The sequence below is a fragment of the Silurus aristotelis genome (genome assembly GCF_946808225.1).
Source record: "Silurus aristotelis genome assembly, chromosome: 15".
Classification (NCBI taxonomy): domain Eukaryota; kingdom Metazoa; phylum Chordata; class Actinopteri; order Siluriformes; family Siluridae; genus Silurus; species Silurus aristotelis.
Genome location: NC_139588.1, coordinates 12,409,334 through 12,425,811, shown reverse-complemented (window position 1 = coordinate 12,425,811; position 16,478 = coordinate 12,409,334). Strand labels below are relative to the sequence as shown.

General features: G+C 37.8%; 1 protein-coding gene across 1 annotated transcript; it reads right to left on the bottom strand.

The window, feature by feature from the left end:
- Window positions 1-2,416: 2,416 nt before the first annotated feature.
- Window positions 2,417-15,591, bottom strand: clic5b (chloride intracellular channel 5b). Its single transcript, XM_083561878.1, has 6 exons — window positions 14,953-15,591; window positions 4,859-4,968; window positions 4,592-4,717; window positions 4,172-4,278; window positions 3,789-3,970; window positions 2,417-3,651 (listed from the first exon to the last, which is right to left on the bottom strand). Exons 1-6 carry the CDS (start codon window positions 15,499-15,501, stop codon window positions 3,487-3,489), a joined length of 1,239 nt encoding a protein of 412 aa, XP_083418004.1. The 5' UTR covers window positions 15,502-15,591; the 3' UTR covers window positions 2,417-3,486.
- Between the last annotated feature and the right edge of the window lie 887 nt (window positions 15,592-16,478).

Genomic DNA, 16,478 nt, shown 5'->3' with positions numbered 1-16,478 from the left:
AACTCAATACTCCTTTGCCATACGAAAAGCCGGATTTGGGTTTCTTCAAACTTGTCTTAATAAAAACGATATTCTGTTTTATAGCGGAATCTTCTAGATTACGATCCCTCAATGTGCTGCAAATTTAAGGACTAAGAGTAGATAATAAGGGAAATGGTTATGGAAGAATTGTTTTTATATTTTTACATTACCAGCATGAACAATAAAGTTGTCTAAGTAAGAGCATGGTCTGTAAATTTAACAGATAGATGCTTGGATTATATTCTGCCTCAGTTGGAAGTCACTTTGGATGAAATATTCTTTGCAGCAAACTTTCCTTAGATGACCAACCTAATAATTATATTCTGTTTAGTTCTAAAGACTGACTTATAGGCCATATTATTAAATGTAAATCTCCATAAGATACATTAGTATACTCTCTTTTGGTATTTTCTCTGAATCAGAGGATTTGATGGTGTATAGCCTTTATCCTGCAGAGTTGACTGCTGTTCACTGCTGGCTTAAAGAGAATAATTGGCCAGGTCTACATTTATTTTACTAATCTAAAAGTTGACTTTATATCTGTTGGCTTTATATATATTTATATATACATTATATGAACAAACGTTTGTGGACACCGGACTGAGATTCATATGTGCTTTTTGAACATCCTTTCTACATTTAGTCTCCATTTGCTGTTGTAATGACCTCCACTCTTCTACGAAGATTTTCTACTAGATTTTTTGCTCATTCTGCCACAAGGGTGTTAATACAGGCAGGTACTCGTGTAGGTGAGGTGAGGAGGCCTGGGGTGCAGTCATTGTTCCAATTAATCTCAAAGGTGTTGATATCAGAGCTTTATAAGCAGGTCAATAAAGATCTTTCACTCAAACCCATGTAAACTATATCTTCATGGATCCGGCTTTGTGTACAGGGGCACTGTCATCCTGGAGAAAGTTTGGATCCTTAAGTTTAAGTGAAGTGAAAATGTAATGCTACTGCATCCAACAACCTCCTATACAATTTTGTGCCATCTTCATAGGGTTGTAGTAGGGTTGAGGTCAGAATTCTGAGGTCTATATTTATTTAGTGGCCTTCTATAGTGACATTAGTGAAGGGTTGAACAATGCATTAACAATAATTAGCAAAAGTGACCTACACATGGCACCTGATTAGCATTTCAACACTAATCAGTCTGTGGTGGTAATACTTTCAGGCAACATGCTCAATCACACAGCAAAAAGCATATATCAACACCCACAGCCAGTGAATTGTTTATCTAGTCACCAATCCTGAGCAATGCTTTAGCAAAAGTGCACTGCCTTCATTTAATCTGATTAAACTACTCCTAGAAATTGCAGTTTATATGCAAATCATTCAACAGAAAGTGCATGAAAATAGTTGAAATTTTATTCATATAAATATATATAAATGACTTCTTTAAATTCCATTTCTATATTTTAAATCATAATAATAACAAGCATGTTTCAAGCATACAGTCATCTTGTATGTCAAAAGTTCTCACTGAATCATAAACTGCAAATATACGGAATAAGACTATGCATGCTCCAGACTTTAAAACATTTGGTTCCCATTGATGGAACATCACAAAGTCATTCTGTAATGTGGATGTGCTTCAAACTGTCAATAAAAATAAACCAGGGGCAAGATATCATCAGTGTCTGTGGATCCTCTCTTCATGTGCATCGAGCCACAAGTAAATTGTGTATCACTGGCATCTGTGCAAACAGATAAAGAGTTAAAGCCCTGGATGAGCGCAGGATATGTTTGACGTTAATGCCATACTGTATATTATCTTGCTTGGGGAATGTTGAATGTAAGTGCAGAGATCCAAGGAGTAGAATGTTTAAGAACTAATTATGTTAAGCATTGAGGCACAAGCCCTGGACATATTTTCTTACTTGTGTGGAAAAATATGGCTGGCTCCATTTATTTTTCTGCTCTGTTATTTCTGGAAGGAGCTCACTTCGGGTAAATAGTGCTGCTCCCTATTGTAAATCTGATGGGCGCAGGTCTTTGGAGTGAGGTTCTTTTGAGGAAAAATCTAGATGGTTTGGACATTTTTTCCACCCTAATGATAGAGTAGAGGAACAAGAGAGCTTTAATATACAGCCTGGAAATCAATGTTTGGGGTCATCGCTCTCAAACCTGAGAATAAAGGGGCAACTAAGTGTCTTTTGGGTTTAACAGACAATTAAATGCAGATCTGTCTCACTGCTTTCCTTCACCTACTGTCAGGTCTTTTAACTTCATTGTGAAATTTACAAATTGTTTTCAGCTCAAATTTTATATTTTAACCACACACATTAAATCTCATTATTCAATCCAGAATAAGTTCCATTTCCTTTAATATAATCCCTATGTAATTATATTAATTAGCAAAAAATGGCGCAGAGGGAAAATGAAATAACGCAAGTTGAACTGTAAAAATATTATTTTATTTCGTAGAGGTTCATGCAGGATAGGCCTCGCTGGCGCCACACTCCCCTTTCATATCAAATGTTTGTCCAAGCCACACAAGAGCAGCAAGCTCCATGAGGACCTATCAAGTCTGTGGAGCTGTGTGCTATTTCAGCAGAGCTGAGAGTGGAGGAGAGCTGGAGAAAAGCCAGACTACACTGCTTTACTTGATTTAACAGCATTACGGGATGCCATGAATCTTCTTTGCAGCACAGCTCAAACACAAATTACAAATGAATCAGATATAATTTAGGTTAAGGCTAAATCTTTCGAAAAACATACATCAGCTGACAAAAAGATAAGTACAAATGCTAACGAAAGAAAATGCACTTCAGCAATAAAGTGGTAGGAAAATGAGAGGATGCTTCTTTAAATCCAAACAAAAAACATATTAATGAAAGAGTTCTTGATTATTTGAGCCAGGGATGTATGCATGTATACATATACGTATATTTTATATTGATTTATTTTATAATACCTTTGCATAAAAGATTTTGTTCTACTGTACTTTTCTTCATTGCTTGTTTGTTACTTTTTCTCCTAATTAATTATTTAAGCACAGCTTGGGCATTCATAGTATGAAAATTATCCTGAAAATCATTATCCAATTGAAAACTATCACACATATAATTTCTATTTATAGTTCTTAAATGTAATGTATATGCATGTCATTGACAGTTAAGATTCTCTTTAAATAATAAGAACCTCTTAATGTAAATAAAAGAAATGCAGCAAACAACTGGGGAAAAAAAAAAAAAAAAAAAAACCTTGTGGGAAAAATATTCATCTAGCTTTGACTGATAATTTAGACAAAATCACTACAGGGCTACAGGACTTCCCTGGCCTGCACTGAGTCTGATAATATTTCTTTATTTTGTGTTGCAGAACAGAATTCTGGCTTACCAGAGTGGTTTCACTGCAAGATCTGTTTTCAATGCTACAAAACTAAATTCTATAAAAACCACCGCAGTCTATTTCTGACTGTATTCATAAAGTCTGATTGCTCTAATAGTTGTGCAACAAGCTTTATTTGACTAGCATTTTGGCTACATCCTGGTAGGCTATTTCGATCTCTTTATCTGCAGGGCAGGTGTTGGTGAATTCGTCTCGAACGTAGGCGTTGTTCAGGTAGCGCCACACTCCTGTCATTTCAGTAGGAATGTCGTAGTTACGGTACTTCTTAGCAACAACCTATAAAGAGGCAATAGCAGGGGAAAGATTGTCAAACCTAAGTTGTACAAATCTTTTTACATTGTTTCATTGCTAATCCTGTCACGTCGCTAACAGGCACAATGTTGTCCTTATGTACATGGCTGTGAGCGGCTCACCTTGACTATGTGGAGTTTTGGCAGGAGGTTGCAGTCTGCCAAGGTGAGTTCATCGCCATCCAGGAACTTGCGGTTAGAGCTTTTCTCTTCCTCCATGCTGTCTGCATCTATCTCATCAGGCAAGGCACTGTTCAGGTAGTCGTCCAGCTTCTTTAGAGCCTTTGTCAGATTTTTCTCCCACCCTGCCACAATCCATATTACATGCTTAAATAATCTGATTTACATATTGTTTAGGTATTCGGTATTAATACAAACTTGTAGCACTTGCAGAAATGTTAATATGCATATCATTTTTTTTAATATTGCTGCACTTTTGGCATGCTAGTGTCTATAATATACTACATCCATTGAGAAAATCAAGAGATCTGGTTTGACATGTCTACCTCCATTGGCTTCTGGCCTTGAGTTTTTGATGTAAGCTGAGAACTTTGCAAATATGTCAATCCCCGCTGTGTTGGATTCCCTGTGCTTGGCTGCCAGCTTGGGGTATCTGAGGCACATAAAGAACAGAAATATAGCATTTTCCACTTCCTTTAGGCAAATACCAACTGTGTTATTTAATAATATTTCTGACATATTTCAAAACATCAGCTATAAGCTCAGTATTACAGACAGAAGGCTTTATGTTTTACTTATGCACTAAAGAATATATACATTTGTATTATATGGTATATCACTTAAAAGTAAGGTTTATTTAATAGTCATCTTTCTTTGACAACTGAAATTAGTATTAGATTTATTTATATATAATTCATAAATATTAATATTGTAGCACACCATTTCAATCTACAAAACATACTTACTTTGGTGGTGCTAATACTTCTTCTAAAAACTCCTCAATTTTGTTGATGTCTGTCTTGACCTCACCGTTGTACGTTAGAAATGGAGGATGTGTGCCTGGAGCTAGATTATGCAGGTCAGCTGGTTTCCTAAACCAAAAAAACCCCCACATATAACGCAAACAAATGTTTTTGACACTGAAACATCAGGTTTGTTTATATAAATCTATAACAAACGTCTATTTTAAACACTCTAAACAAAATTTGTATGAGCTGTAAGAGAATGTTCACCTCTTCAAGTCCACAGTGGTGACGTTGAAAACAACCCCTTTGAGCCAGAGGATCATGAAGAGGCGTTGAGAAAATGGGCAATTCCCAATGCTTTCCCCATCACTCCCAGCCTGCGGACCACACAACAGTGAGAAATGACACAACCTTAACTCCTTTATAAGGTGACCACAAACTTTACTGAACTCTGTCACATGAGGAATTTTTTATGGTGAATGCTTTGCTGAAACGACAAATAGGCCACGAATATCAAAGATCAGCAGATATTAATACAACACACAGTAGTTTGAGATGTCACAGTTGTACACCTCTGCTTTTCAGCTGCCGAGCAAGAGAAACTGGAGGCAAAGATATGAAGTACAACAGCACCCTCTGTTGGATTTATCATATAGCTGATATTTATCCTATTCATACACAAACTATTAGTGTGAATTTGCTAAGTATATCATATCATATCATAGTATATATATATATATATATATATATATATATATATATATATATATATATATATATATATATATATATATATATATATATATATACACACACACACACACACATATTCAGAGGACAGATTTACTGTACAGCCATACAGCTATTATTGTCAAAATAACTGACAACAAAAGTGAGCACACCCTAAGTGATAACAGCTGTATGTCATCTAACCATGCAAAGCCACACGTTCTATTCATCATGGTCATGTTTTTTTCTGCTTGACAGCACCATACAAATTTGTATATCTTGTATTAGAGCAGTTAAAATTTGGTACTTTGTTGGTAAATTCCTTCATATTGATGACTGGATGTTCAACATGGTACATCATGGCAAAGAATCACTGACAATTTAAGAATTAGAATTGTCACTTTTCACAAAGATGGCTAGGCTATAAGAAGATCTGTAACACCCTGAAACTGAGTTACAGTACAGTGGCCAGGGGCATACAAAGGTTTTACAAGACGGTTTCCACTCAGAACAGGCCTCGCAAGGGTCCATCAAAGAAGTTGAGTCCTTGTGCTGTGCTCAGCATGAGTGGCGACCCACTGGTGAGAAGTACCAAGAAAATTGTCTTGCCTACAGTCAAGCATGGTCTGGGGCTGCATAAATGCTGCTGGTTCTGGGGAGCTGCGGTTCATTGAGGGGAAACGTGGATTCCAACATGTACTGTGACATTCTGAAGCAGAACATGATGCCCTCACTTCAGAAACTGGGCAGAACGGCAGTTTTCCAACACAATAACAACCTCAAACACACTGCCAAGATGACAACTGCCTTGCTGAGAAAGCTGAAGGCGAAGGTGATGAAGTGGTCAAATATGTCTCCAGACCTGGACCCTATTGAGCACCTGAGAAGACTCTAACATCCAGCAGCTCTGTGATGTCATTATGGAGGAGTGGAAGAGGAACCCAGCCACAGCCTGTGCAGATCTGGTGAATTCCATGCCCAGGGGGATTAAGGCAGTGCTAAATAACTAGCTCACACAAAATGTTGACACTTTGGACACAGTTTTGACATGTTCACTGTATGGCTGTATGTTGAGCTATTTTTAGAGGACAGTAAATCTGTACTGCTATAAAAGCTGCACATTGACTACTCATTTTTTATGCTTCAATTTATAGTATTTCCCTCAAGAACATATAATAAAATGGTTGCTGAAATTTGAGGGGTGTGACATAAATATATGTGTGTGTGTGTGTGTGTGTGTGTGTGTGTGTGTGTGTGTGTGTGTGTGTGTGTGTGTGTGTTTGAACTGTCTAGAGAGATCCGGTGACTAAACATGGCTGCCTGAGTAGCACTAAACTAGCTATGAAGCCTACCATGTGACCTTTGGACAACAGAAAGTATATAGTGTACTTCAGTTGCATGCTCTACTAGTCACAGTCAAAGAAGGCTTGTGTACAACAGATTTAAATAGATTATTGAAGGCAATTCTGTATGTATTCATGCATGTTTCTGGTCATTACAGAGTTTTAAAAATATAAAAGGGAAAAAAAACACTTCAGCATGAACAAAAAGGGTGGACATTCTCTGGTTTTTTGGAAACTTTTTATGGGAACTTAATCTGGGGAATTTTGGAAATATTCTAAATTGGAAACTTACCAGGAATTAACGTGTAATTTAAAATCTGGTAAAATGTATATAAACTTATATAAACATTTTGTTTAGTCATAAGCTATGTATGAAAACTAATACAGATTTTTTTAAATTACATTTTGACTTTGATTTAATTGTTAATATAATTTTGTTGCACACAGCACAAGGAAGTTTTAAACATAAATGTATGTAATACTTATGTAATTTACATCGATATTTACCAAGCTGGACATTTTTTAACATTATTTTGTGTGCAGGATTCAAGGAATTCTCTGTTATAAGCTAACCTGCAATTTTTTTTACATTCCCAGTTTACTACAATACATTTTTGTTAATTCCCATATATTCCTGTTAATTCCCATTGAAAGTTTCCAGTTTTGAAAATTCAGAACATACTGAATAGTCCTACAACTCGCTGTGAAACTAACAGCAGCTCTATCGAGAGGAACAGAAAGAGGTATGCAGCTTTGATAGGGGAGGGATTTTGCTCTTTTAACATCATGGAGACTGGGATGTACCTGGGAAACTGTACAATTTGCAAAAGTTACGCCCCATTTCAATTTAAAACAATCGTGTGGGAGCATTAACATTCTACCGGAAAACAAAGGTGCGTGTGTGTGTGTGTATGTGTGTGTGTGTGTGTGTGTGTGTGTGTGTGTATATGTGTCTTGCAGACCATGTAAGCAAGTAAAAGACTGTTTCCTCTGCATCTGCACCTCATTAGTTGTTTGCTTAACCAGCTGCTCCTCTCTCTGAGGAGCTTGAGGCTGATACATCACAAGCCCTAAACCTGATGTATTCTTAATTGTGGATATATTGGAGCTTAACAACAAATATATCTCACATGCTTTTAAATGCATACAGCAATAGATACTATCTGTAGTTAAAAATCTAAATGGACTCTTCATGCATTGAAGCTGTAATTCTAGAGCAACTATTGCATTACATAGCTGCAGGAACGGGATAACGTTGCAAAGATTTGTATTATGTAGACAGTGTGTATTTTACGATAGACCTTAATATTTCCATGCCCCTTTTTCCTCTTACCTTGACAAACAATTCAAGATCAGGCTCCCGGCCCCCTCCTTTTGATGTTAGGTCGGTCATTGTAAAGTCAGTTTATCTGAGTTCAGTCCAAAACAGAAAAATCCCTAAACTTACATCTTCCCAATTTATCCAAGCAGTCTTAGCAGTGCTGCTACTATTCTACACTAAACTTCTCTGCCCTTCACCAAGTGATCAGCTTCTCTCTTACACAAAAAGAAATGCAGAGAAGAGAGCGAAGGTGAAAAAAAAAAAAAAAAAAGGTGTGCAGCTTTTCCAGGGGAGGAGCTCTGGCCCTGATTCTCTCACCCAATTTCATGCACCTGCGTCTAACAGCAGCTGGGAGAAAACAGCACCTCTGGAACCCATCCTGAGAGACCAACATCATGCTTTCTAAAAGGCTTCTGGAAACTTTAGACATCTCTTAAATAGATGACAAATTACAAAAGGCTTCATAGAAAGAAAAAAAAGACTACTTAAAGGACACAGCACTGTATTACCAAAGAATGTATCCTGACATTGTTTCTTGGAGTTTTAGAAATGTTGGAGGATTACCTGTAATGTAGAACAAAACATTGTCATGGCCCAGAAACCAAGAGTAGAGGAATTGGCTTCATCAATATTTTATACAACTGGACACATGCAGCACTCTGAAGTGCAACGATAGGTTATATTTGATCAGCCCTGGAAGCCCAGGGGAACAGGATTCCTGTATAAATATTTGATGATTTCGCATTTGGTTTTAGCACCAGACTTTTTTCAGGGCTTTATGAGAAGTCCTTTATTGGTAGTCAGTGTAAATGGTTACAAGTATATTCATAACCTAGCAATACTTTTGCAATACGTGTGAATTTTAATTTACTGTCATATATAATTTCTACTCGATTTCTACTACTACACTGTTTTGAATGACGACACGCTCTGTATAAATGGTATATCAAGTTACTGATGTTGCTCTTCGATCTGTAACCTACAAATGTTACACCTGTGTCTGCAACTCCCATGATCCTCATCCAGCAACTTTATCACATGATCTATAGGCAATTTCCCATTCCTGCTCACATTCACCTTTTTACTAGTAAACTAGCAGTACTAATAGAAATGACCAGTTTGCCATAACATTATTTCTTTTAAATACCTGGACTCTCATTGCACCTGCAAAGGATCACTCCAGCTTTGTGTCCTGATCATTTAAATGCTTACTGTAATGTTTCTAAGCATTATTGCAGACTTTATATAGTAGATAAAATGATACTGCACTCAATTAATCTTTCTGTTTGAGGATAAAATTGCACAATTATACCCAAATCATTTCCAATTCCTGTCATGGCTCAACCATCCAAATACTTTCCTTTCCATTTTTTTTTTTTTTTTTACGTTTGTGAACCAATGGGTTCTTCTTCAAAATGCTGCCAAAAATATGTATTTGTATACAATTTCCCTTCACTGGAAATAAGAGGTTCAATCATTTTTAAGCATGACAATGTGAATGACCCCTGTGCACAAGTTTGGTCCATGAGTTTGGTTTCATAATTTGCTAAGGTTGGAGAGCATGAACTTGAAAGGCCTTCACAGAGCCCTGCTCTAAACCCCAGCTAGATCCCTTCAGATGAACTGGTTTCTTGAATTCTTGACTTCTAGACTTCTTGCTCAACATATACAAAAATATTTTGTATTACACAAAAATTTCATTGTAACCAGTAGATGGACAGATTAGATTTGGATTTGATCCAAACAGGATCAAGGTCATAGCAAGATCAAAGGTCTTAACTAGTTTACTTTTAATCTTTTAATCTGCATTTGAAGTATATTGTCCGTGCATTACAGGCATAGAAGTTGGTAACAAGAAAAACGACTTGTTGGTGGCAGAGGATTGTCAATCAACGCTTCTACTTGTTTGCTTTCTGAATAAATTCAGTTATAGTAGATGTGGTGCTGCCCTCTAGTGTACAACCCATGCCATATGTACAACTTCATGCATTTATGAAAGCAGATCCCTATATTCAACCCTGCTCGCAAATACATAGTTGCTGACGTATAAAACAGCCATAATCCATTCTTGTTTTACATGCACCCCTTTAAAATCTCAATGTTGACTGAGTTTGAAGCATAGGAGAATATTCAAGCTGCCAGGGTGGAAAAATACCAAGGTATTGCATCTATACTAAAAAGGGAACTAAGGTAAGGCTAACATATATTCATTATTAGACCAGAATGACACCCACTGTAGAAGTGTATTTTGAATGCAACAACTGCTTTTGCTTTCTCCTACCCACAATACACCCAGTTTATGACCACAAAAAAGCTGGTTAGCTAGTAAAAAACACATGCACTGGATTTTGCACATAAACAAATCAAACAATGACTAACAGCTATGCTGGACAAGAAACATCTGCATATATGAATGCTGTTTCAAACTGTCGTATTTTAATTATATCTATTGAATAACATTTTTATTATCTGTGATCTGACTATATTTTAGTAACTACAATATAAATGGACTGTGGTGACTGTTTTATGGATTAAAAACTCATCTCAGTGGCCCTGAAACAAAACAAAATAACAGACACTGCTTCACAAACAGATGATATGTATGTAAATCTAAAACAAAAGCTTTTTATCTTAAAAAAAATGATACTGACTCATGCTGCTGTGATTATTGTTTCGTTGCTCAGGTCTTTTTGCAGATACAGCGCTACTGACATAGTTCGCCTGGACTTATTGATTAATTCATAGTAGTTACTGAATATATGAATTACAATCAATAACTAAGAGTTTCGGACAATTGAAAATGTTAAACAGGCTCTATAAGCTGGATCATAAAATAAATGTGTTTAAGTGAAAAGAAATCTTTGTGTTGCACTGCAAATAATTCACCAATGTGCCTTGGTGAACTTGAGAAAGCAACCTTTAAACTTCTTTTTAAATGAGATATGCCTGCATGACTGAAACCGTGGCCATATCAGTAGTAGCAGTCAGCAAAAGATTTTAGATAGTAAAGCAGGGCCATGCACATTTCTAAATGGATAACTAAGAAAAACAGCAATTTATGCAATCATACTATATACAGTGGGGCAAAAAATATTTAGTCAGCCACCAATTGTGCAAGTTCTCCCACTTATAAAGATGAGAGAGGCCTGTAATTTTCATCATAGGTTCAACTATGAGAGACAAAATGAGAAAAAAAAATCCAGAAAATCACATTGTCTGATTTTTGAAGAATTTATTTGCAAATGATGGTTGAAAATAAGTATTTGGTCAATAACAAAAGTTCATCTCAATACTTTGTTATATCCCCTTTGTTGGCAATGACAGAGATCAAACGTTTTCTGTAAGTCTCCACAAGGTTTTTACACACTGTTGCTGGTAGTTTGGTCCATTCCTCCATGCAGATCTCCTCTAGAGCAATGGTGTTTTGGGGCTGTCGCTGGGCAACATGGATTTTTAACCCTCTCCAAAGATTTTCTATGGGGTTGAGACCTAGAGACTGGCTGTATTAATGGCACCTGTTTGAACTCGTTATCAGTATAAAAGACACATGTCCACAACTTCAAACACTCCAAACTCCACTATGGCCAAGACCAAAGAGCTGTCAAAGGACACCAGAAACAAAATTGTAGACCTGCACCAGGCTGGGAAGACTGAATCTGCAATAAGTAAGCAGCTTGGTGTGAAGAAATCAACTGTGGGAGCAATTATTTGAAAATGGAAGACATACAAGGCCAATGATAATTTACCTCGATCTGGGTAAAAAGATCTCACCCCGTAGGGTCAAAATCATCACAAGAACGGTAAGCAAAAATCCCAGAACCACACGGGGGGGCCTAGTGAATGACCTGCAGAGAGCTGGGACCAAAGTAACAAAGGCTACCATCAGTAACGCACTACAGCGCCAGGGACTCAAATCCTGCAGTGCCAGACGTGTCTCCCTGCTTAAGCCAGTACATTTAGTTTGCTAGAGAGCATTTGGATGATCCAAATGCTGACCATATGTTTAGATGAAACCAAAATAGAACTTTTTAGTAAAAACTCAACTTGTCGTGTTTGGAGGAGAAAAAATGCTGAGTTGCATCCAAAGAACACTATACCTAATGTGAAGCATGGGGGTGGAAACATCATGCTTTGGGGATGTTTTTCTGCAAAGGGACCAGGACGACTGATCCGTGTGAAGGAAAGAATGAATGGGGCTATGTATCGTGAGATTTTGAGTGAAAACCTCCTTCAATCAGCAAGGGCATAGAAGATGAAACGTGGCTGGGTCTTTCAGCATGACAATGATCCCAAACACACCGCCCGGGCAACGAAGGAGTGGCTTCGTAAGAAACATTTCAACGTCCTAGAGTGGCCTAGCCAGTATCTAGATCTCAACCCCATAAAAAATCTTTGGAGGAAGTTGAAAATCCATGTTGCCCAGCGACAGCCCCAAAACATCACTGCTTTAGAGGAGATCGACATAGAGGAATGGGCCAAACTACCAGTAACAGTGTGTAAAAACCTTGTGGAGACTTACAGAAAAAACGTTTGATCTTTGTCACCGCCAACAAAGGGTATATAACAAAGTATTGAGATGAACTTTTGTCCTCTTTCATCTTTATAAGTGGAAGAACTTGCACAATTGGTGGCTGACTAAATACTTTTTTGCCCCACTGTATATTTCATTTCATTTCATCTTCTCCCGCTTATCCGTAATTCGGGTCGCGGGGGCAGCAGTCTAAGCAGATTCCCCAGACACTTCTCCGTGTCCAGGGATCGGGCTGTCAAGGCCCCCGCCTTCAACTGCTGCCCAATCCTCTCAGCACCGGTCCCTTACGGTCCCTTCTGCAGGTGGTGAGCCCACGGGAAGCCCACTGTATATGCAGTGGGTAAATAAATAACTCACAGGTACTTTTAATATGTGTTATATGAAACAACACCAACTTCACTATCATTAGGTTTTACACCATGCTATATAAACATTGTAATGAAATAAATATACACCCGTCCATAAAGCCAGGATTGAAAATGATTTATTAGACTTCATTTCAAGCCAGTGAAATTGAAATTAATATCCAGAAAAAATAGCAAAACTGAATATTCTTTTTCAGGATTATGAGAAAACCTCAATAGCCAATGACAATAAAATAATGAGGGCACCTATCAATCTTTTAGGGCAACAAAAAAAAAAAAAAATCACACTGAGAAGAAAAACTCCAATGGCAGCTTTTCTTTTATTACTGTGATCTATGTTGAAGTGCTGTGGTAAAGTCCCGTAGTAAACACAGCCATTGCTGGTTGTGTTTAAATGTAAAATAATAATAATAATAATAATAATAATAATAATAATACTATCTATCTATCTATCTATCTATCTATCTATCTATCTATCTATCTATCTATCTATCCATCTATCTATCTATCTATCTATCTATCTATCTATCTATCTATCTATCTATCTATCTATCTATTATAAATGCTAAAAATCCGACTCTGTGGAAATTTTGAAATGGTACAAATTCTAGTATAACTTTATCTATAACGTTTTAAACACCACCACTCAATCACTGTTGCTCAATCAGCAATGTGACCCCTTTGTGCCCTGAGATTATAGTGCCCCTTCTATCAAAAAGTAAAGAGAACACATGGGCGCTTACATTTGCACACGCAGTTTCAGCCTTGTTTCCATGACTGTTACAGTTCCTTGGTGAATGATTAAACACCCCTGTTATGTCCTATGACCACAGTCCAGATATAGAAACAGATGTGTGATTTTGACCAATATTTGGCACAAAGGATAAAATCTATCTATAGTTTAAACACTCACTGGTACACTGCAGCATAGTGAGGTGTTTTGAGCGCAAATCAGTAGCTAGGAACCCACTCTTGGGAACAAAGTGACTTCAGGAAAGCAGAAGTTAATGATTGAGATGGCAGACAGATTGACTGGGATTCTTCTTTCCATTGTGCTCTGGATGAGTTTTAGCTAAATGCTTCTCCAAATACTGATTAACCAGCACTTGTAGTATCAGTTAAGACAATTTCTTGGACCTTCATTCCATAACATATTTGAGTTGCACTTCCAGTGATAGGATCATGCTGCTTTATTAACTCTTTAAGATTGTAAAAGAGTTGTGTGGTTAAAAAAAAATGGTTCAAGTCCAAGTGATGATTATTACAGTCATGCAACCACACCTTCACAACCTTTAGTCAGGTCTTTATGAGTGACAACACCCCTTTATTTCTGAACATCAAGAAGAAGAAAAAGAAAAAGGAGAACACTTTTATGGCTTTTCTTTAATGTATGATTGATTTATACTTGCGTTCCAATAGTCTGTCATTCTGGTTTTGGGTTCCCAACCCATCTACAGCAAAGGTATTCCTAGTTTAATGTAATATCTTATAGATCATTAAAACCAAATCAAAATCACTGATCTCTAAGCTCTTGGGCAAAAATTTACAGGAGTGCAACAAACACATTCCTGAGACCTCCTGTGAAATCATTTACTTTACTTTTGCTGGGTTGAACTGTTTAAAGGAAAGGCTAGAAACAGGGAAATTCACTTGTACCTAGTCTTCTTGTTTTTACATTGGACCTCTTACATTTTTTAAAGGTTCTGACATGGAGGAGTTGGTGTTGGATCTATGATGATCTCAAATGTTGAACTATTTTATGAATTGCTCAGTAGCTCCTAGTTTCACAAACTCAACTGACTGTATAAGACTGTAGAAAGGACATTACTCCTAATCACACACACACACCCCGGTGTTCATGGTAGTTATCTCTCTCCAGTGTTTTGTATTGTTTTAAAATTTAGAATTACACCCTTCATATAAAACAATTAAAGATGGTTCCCCTATTTGAGTCGGGTTCCTCTCAACGTTTGAAGGTCTGAATTGCAAAAGGTTTATATTAAGGATCTTTTCCTACTCCTTTTCCCTCATCAGTATAGAAACTTATTACATGTATAATGCCTGGGTCTCACCTTGACAAAGAGTGCAACTTCAGGCTGACTGGGATCTCCAGCTTTCTCCTCTTCTTCTACACTGTTATTTTGAACTGGTTTGAGGCTGTAGTCCAACACATCTTCTGGTTCTGCGGCTCTGCCCTTGGGCATGGAGAAAGCCATCATCATGCCATCCTCGGCGTTGTCTTCGTGAAGCTGCTGCTCATCATCACACTGCTCTCCAAAGCCCTCAGAGGACGAGGCGGACGAGCGCCTGGACGAACCTTCTTCTCCATTCTCTTCTGGTGGAACCTCATACAAACATACACTGTTCTGGGTTTCACTCATGATTTCCTCTGCCTCCTCTGTCGCTTCATTAGTATTCATGTAGTCCGGAGTTGGATTTCTGCCAGACTTAACCTGGATATTAACCTCGCTGTAGATCGCTTCGGTCACTTTCGCGGCGTCGGGAAACGCGCTTCTGTTCTCATATACCGGCTCCTCTTGGGCAGAGACAACCGGCTCGTCAAACGGCTTCTCGTATAAGTTCTCCTTGTCTATTTTCTCATATATGTTCCCATCTGCCATGTTCACAAACTTAAGTCTGAAGCGCCAGAGACGCGCACCTGCTGCTCCTGCTGCTGCTGAAGGTACAGGACAGGAGTGCAGACCAGCGAATGAGCAGTTATCAGCCCCGAACTTTGCTCTATGGACATGTCATTCAAAAAGGCTGAACTACAAACACCTGCCTCCTCCTTTAACACGTGCACTTTTTAGGTTGTAGAACTCATCCAGTCTGGCGCTATGTAGTGCGCCTAAAGAGGGGACTACAAAACCTTATAGGATTGAATTAAATTAAGCAAACAAGAGCAACTCAAATGAACCTGCTGCTTGTGTTTTATAGGATGCTGAAGCTATTTATGGGGCTTTCTGTTACAGTGTGTCTAACTGAAATTTCGAGAAACTTCGAAAAGGGTTTTTAAAACGCGTTAGTGGTAAACAAGCACTTTATTTTACCTAAAATCCTTCATAAATTCCACGGCTGAAGTCACTAAATTTTGTGGATTAGGCAAAACTCTATAACTTTTTTTTAAATAGTTTTTTAAATTGCATTTTGTTATTTATTCAGTTATGCCACCCTCTCTATTTCACAAAACAGATTTTTACATATATATATGTTCACATACACTGCTCTGCAAATGACATTCAGCTAATTCCCTTCTACCCCTTACAGACAATCTTACTTCTGCTCAAATCTCAGCATGACTGGCAGATATCTAATTGTGGATAGCAGTCTGTAAAGTAAGGCCCAATCCCAGCAATATGCCAATTCCAGCTCATGCTGATTTTTCTTTTACAGCAGTCAGGTGAATTTGTCTGTTTCTATCCATTCAGGCCACGCTGGGGCCAGGGGCGTGTCTAAAGGGGGGGCATGGGGTGGCACCGCCCCCCGCCAAAAATATGCTGTGCCCCCTGCCCCCAACAACGCAGGCTAATCAGAGTATAACATCTGCAGGAGCAATTCAGGTGCATTTAAAATCTCACACGCTGATGTCATACGCTAA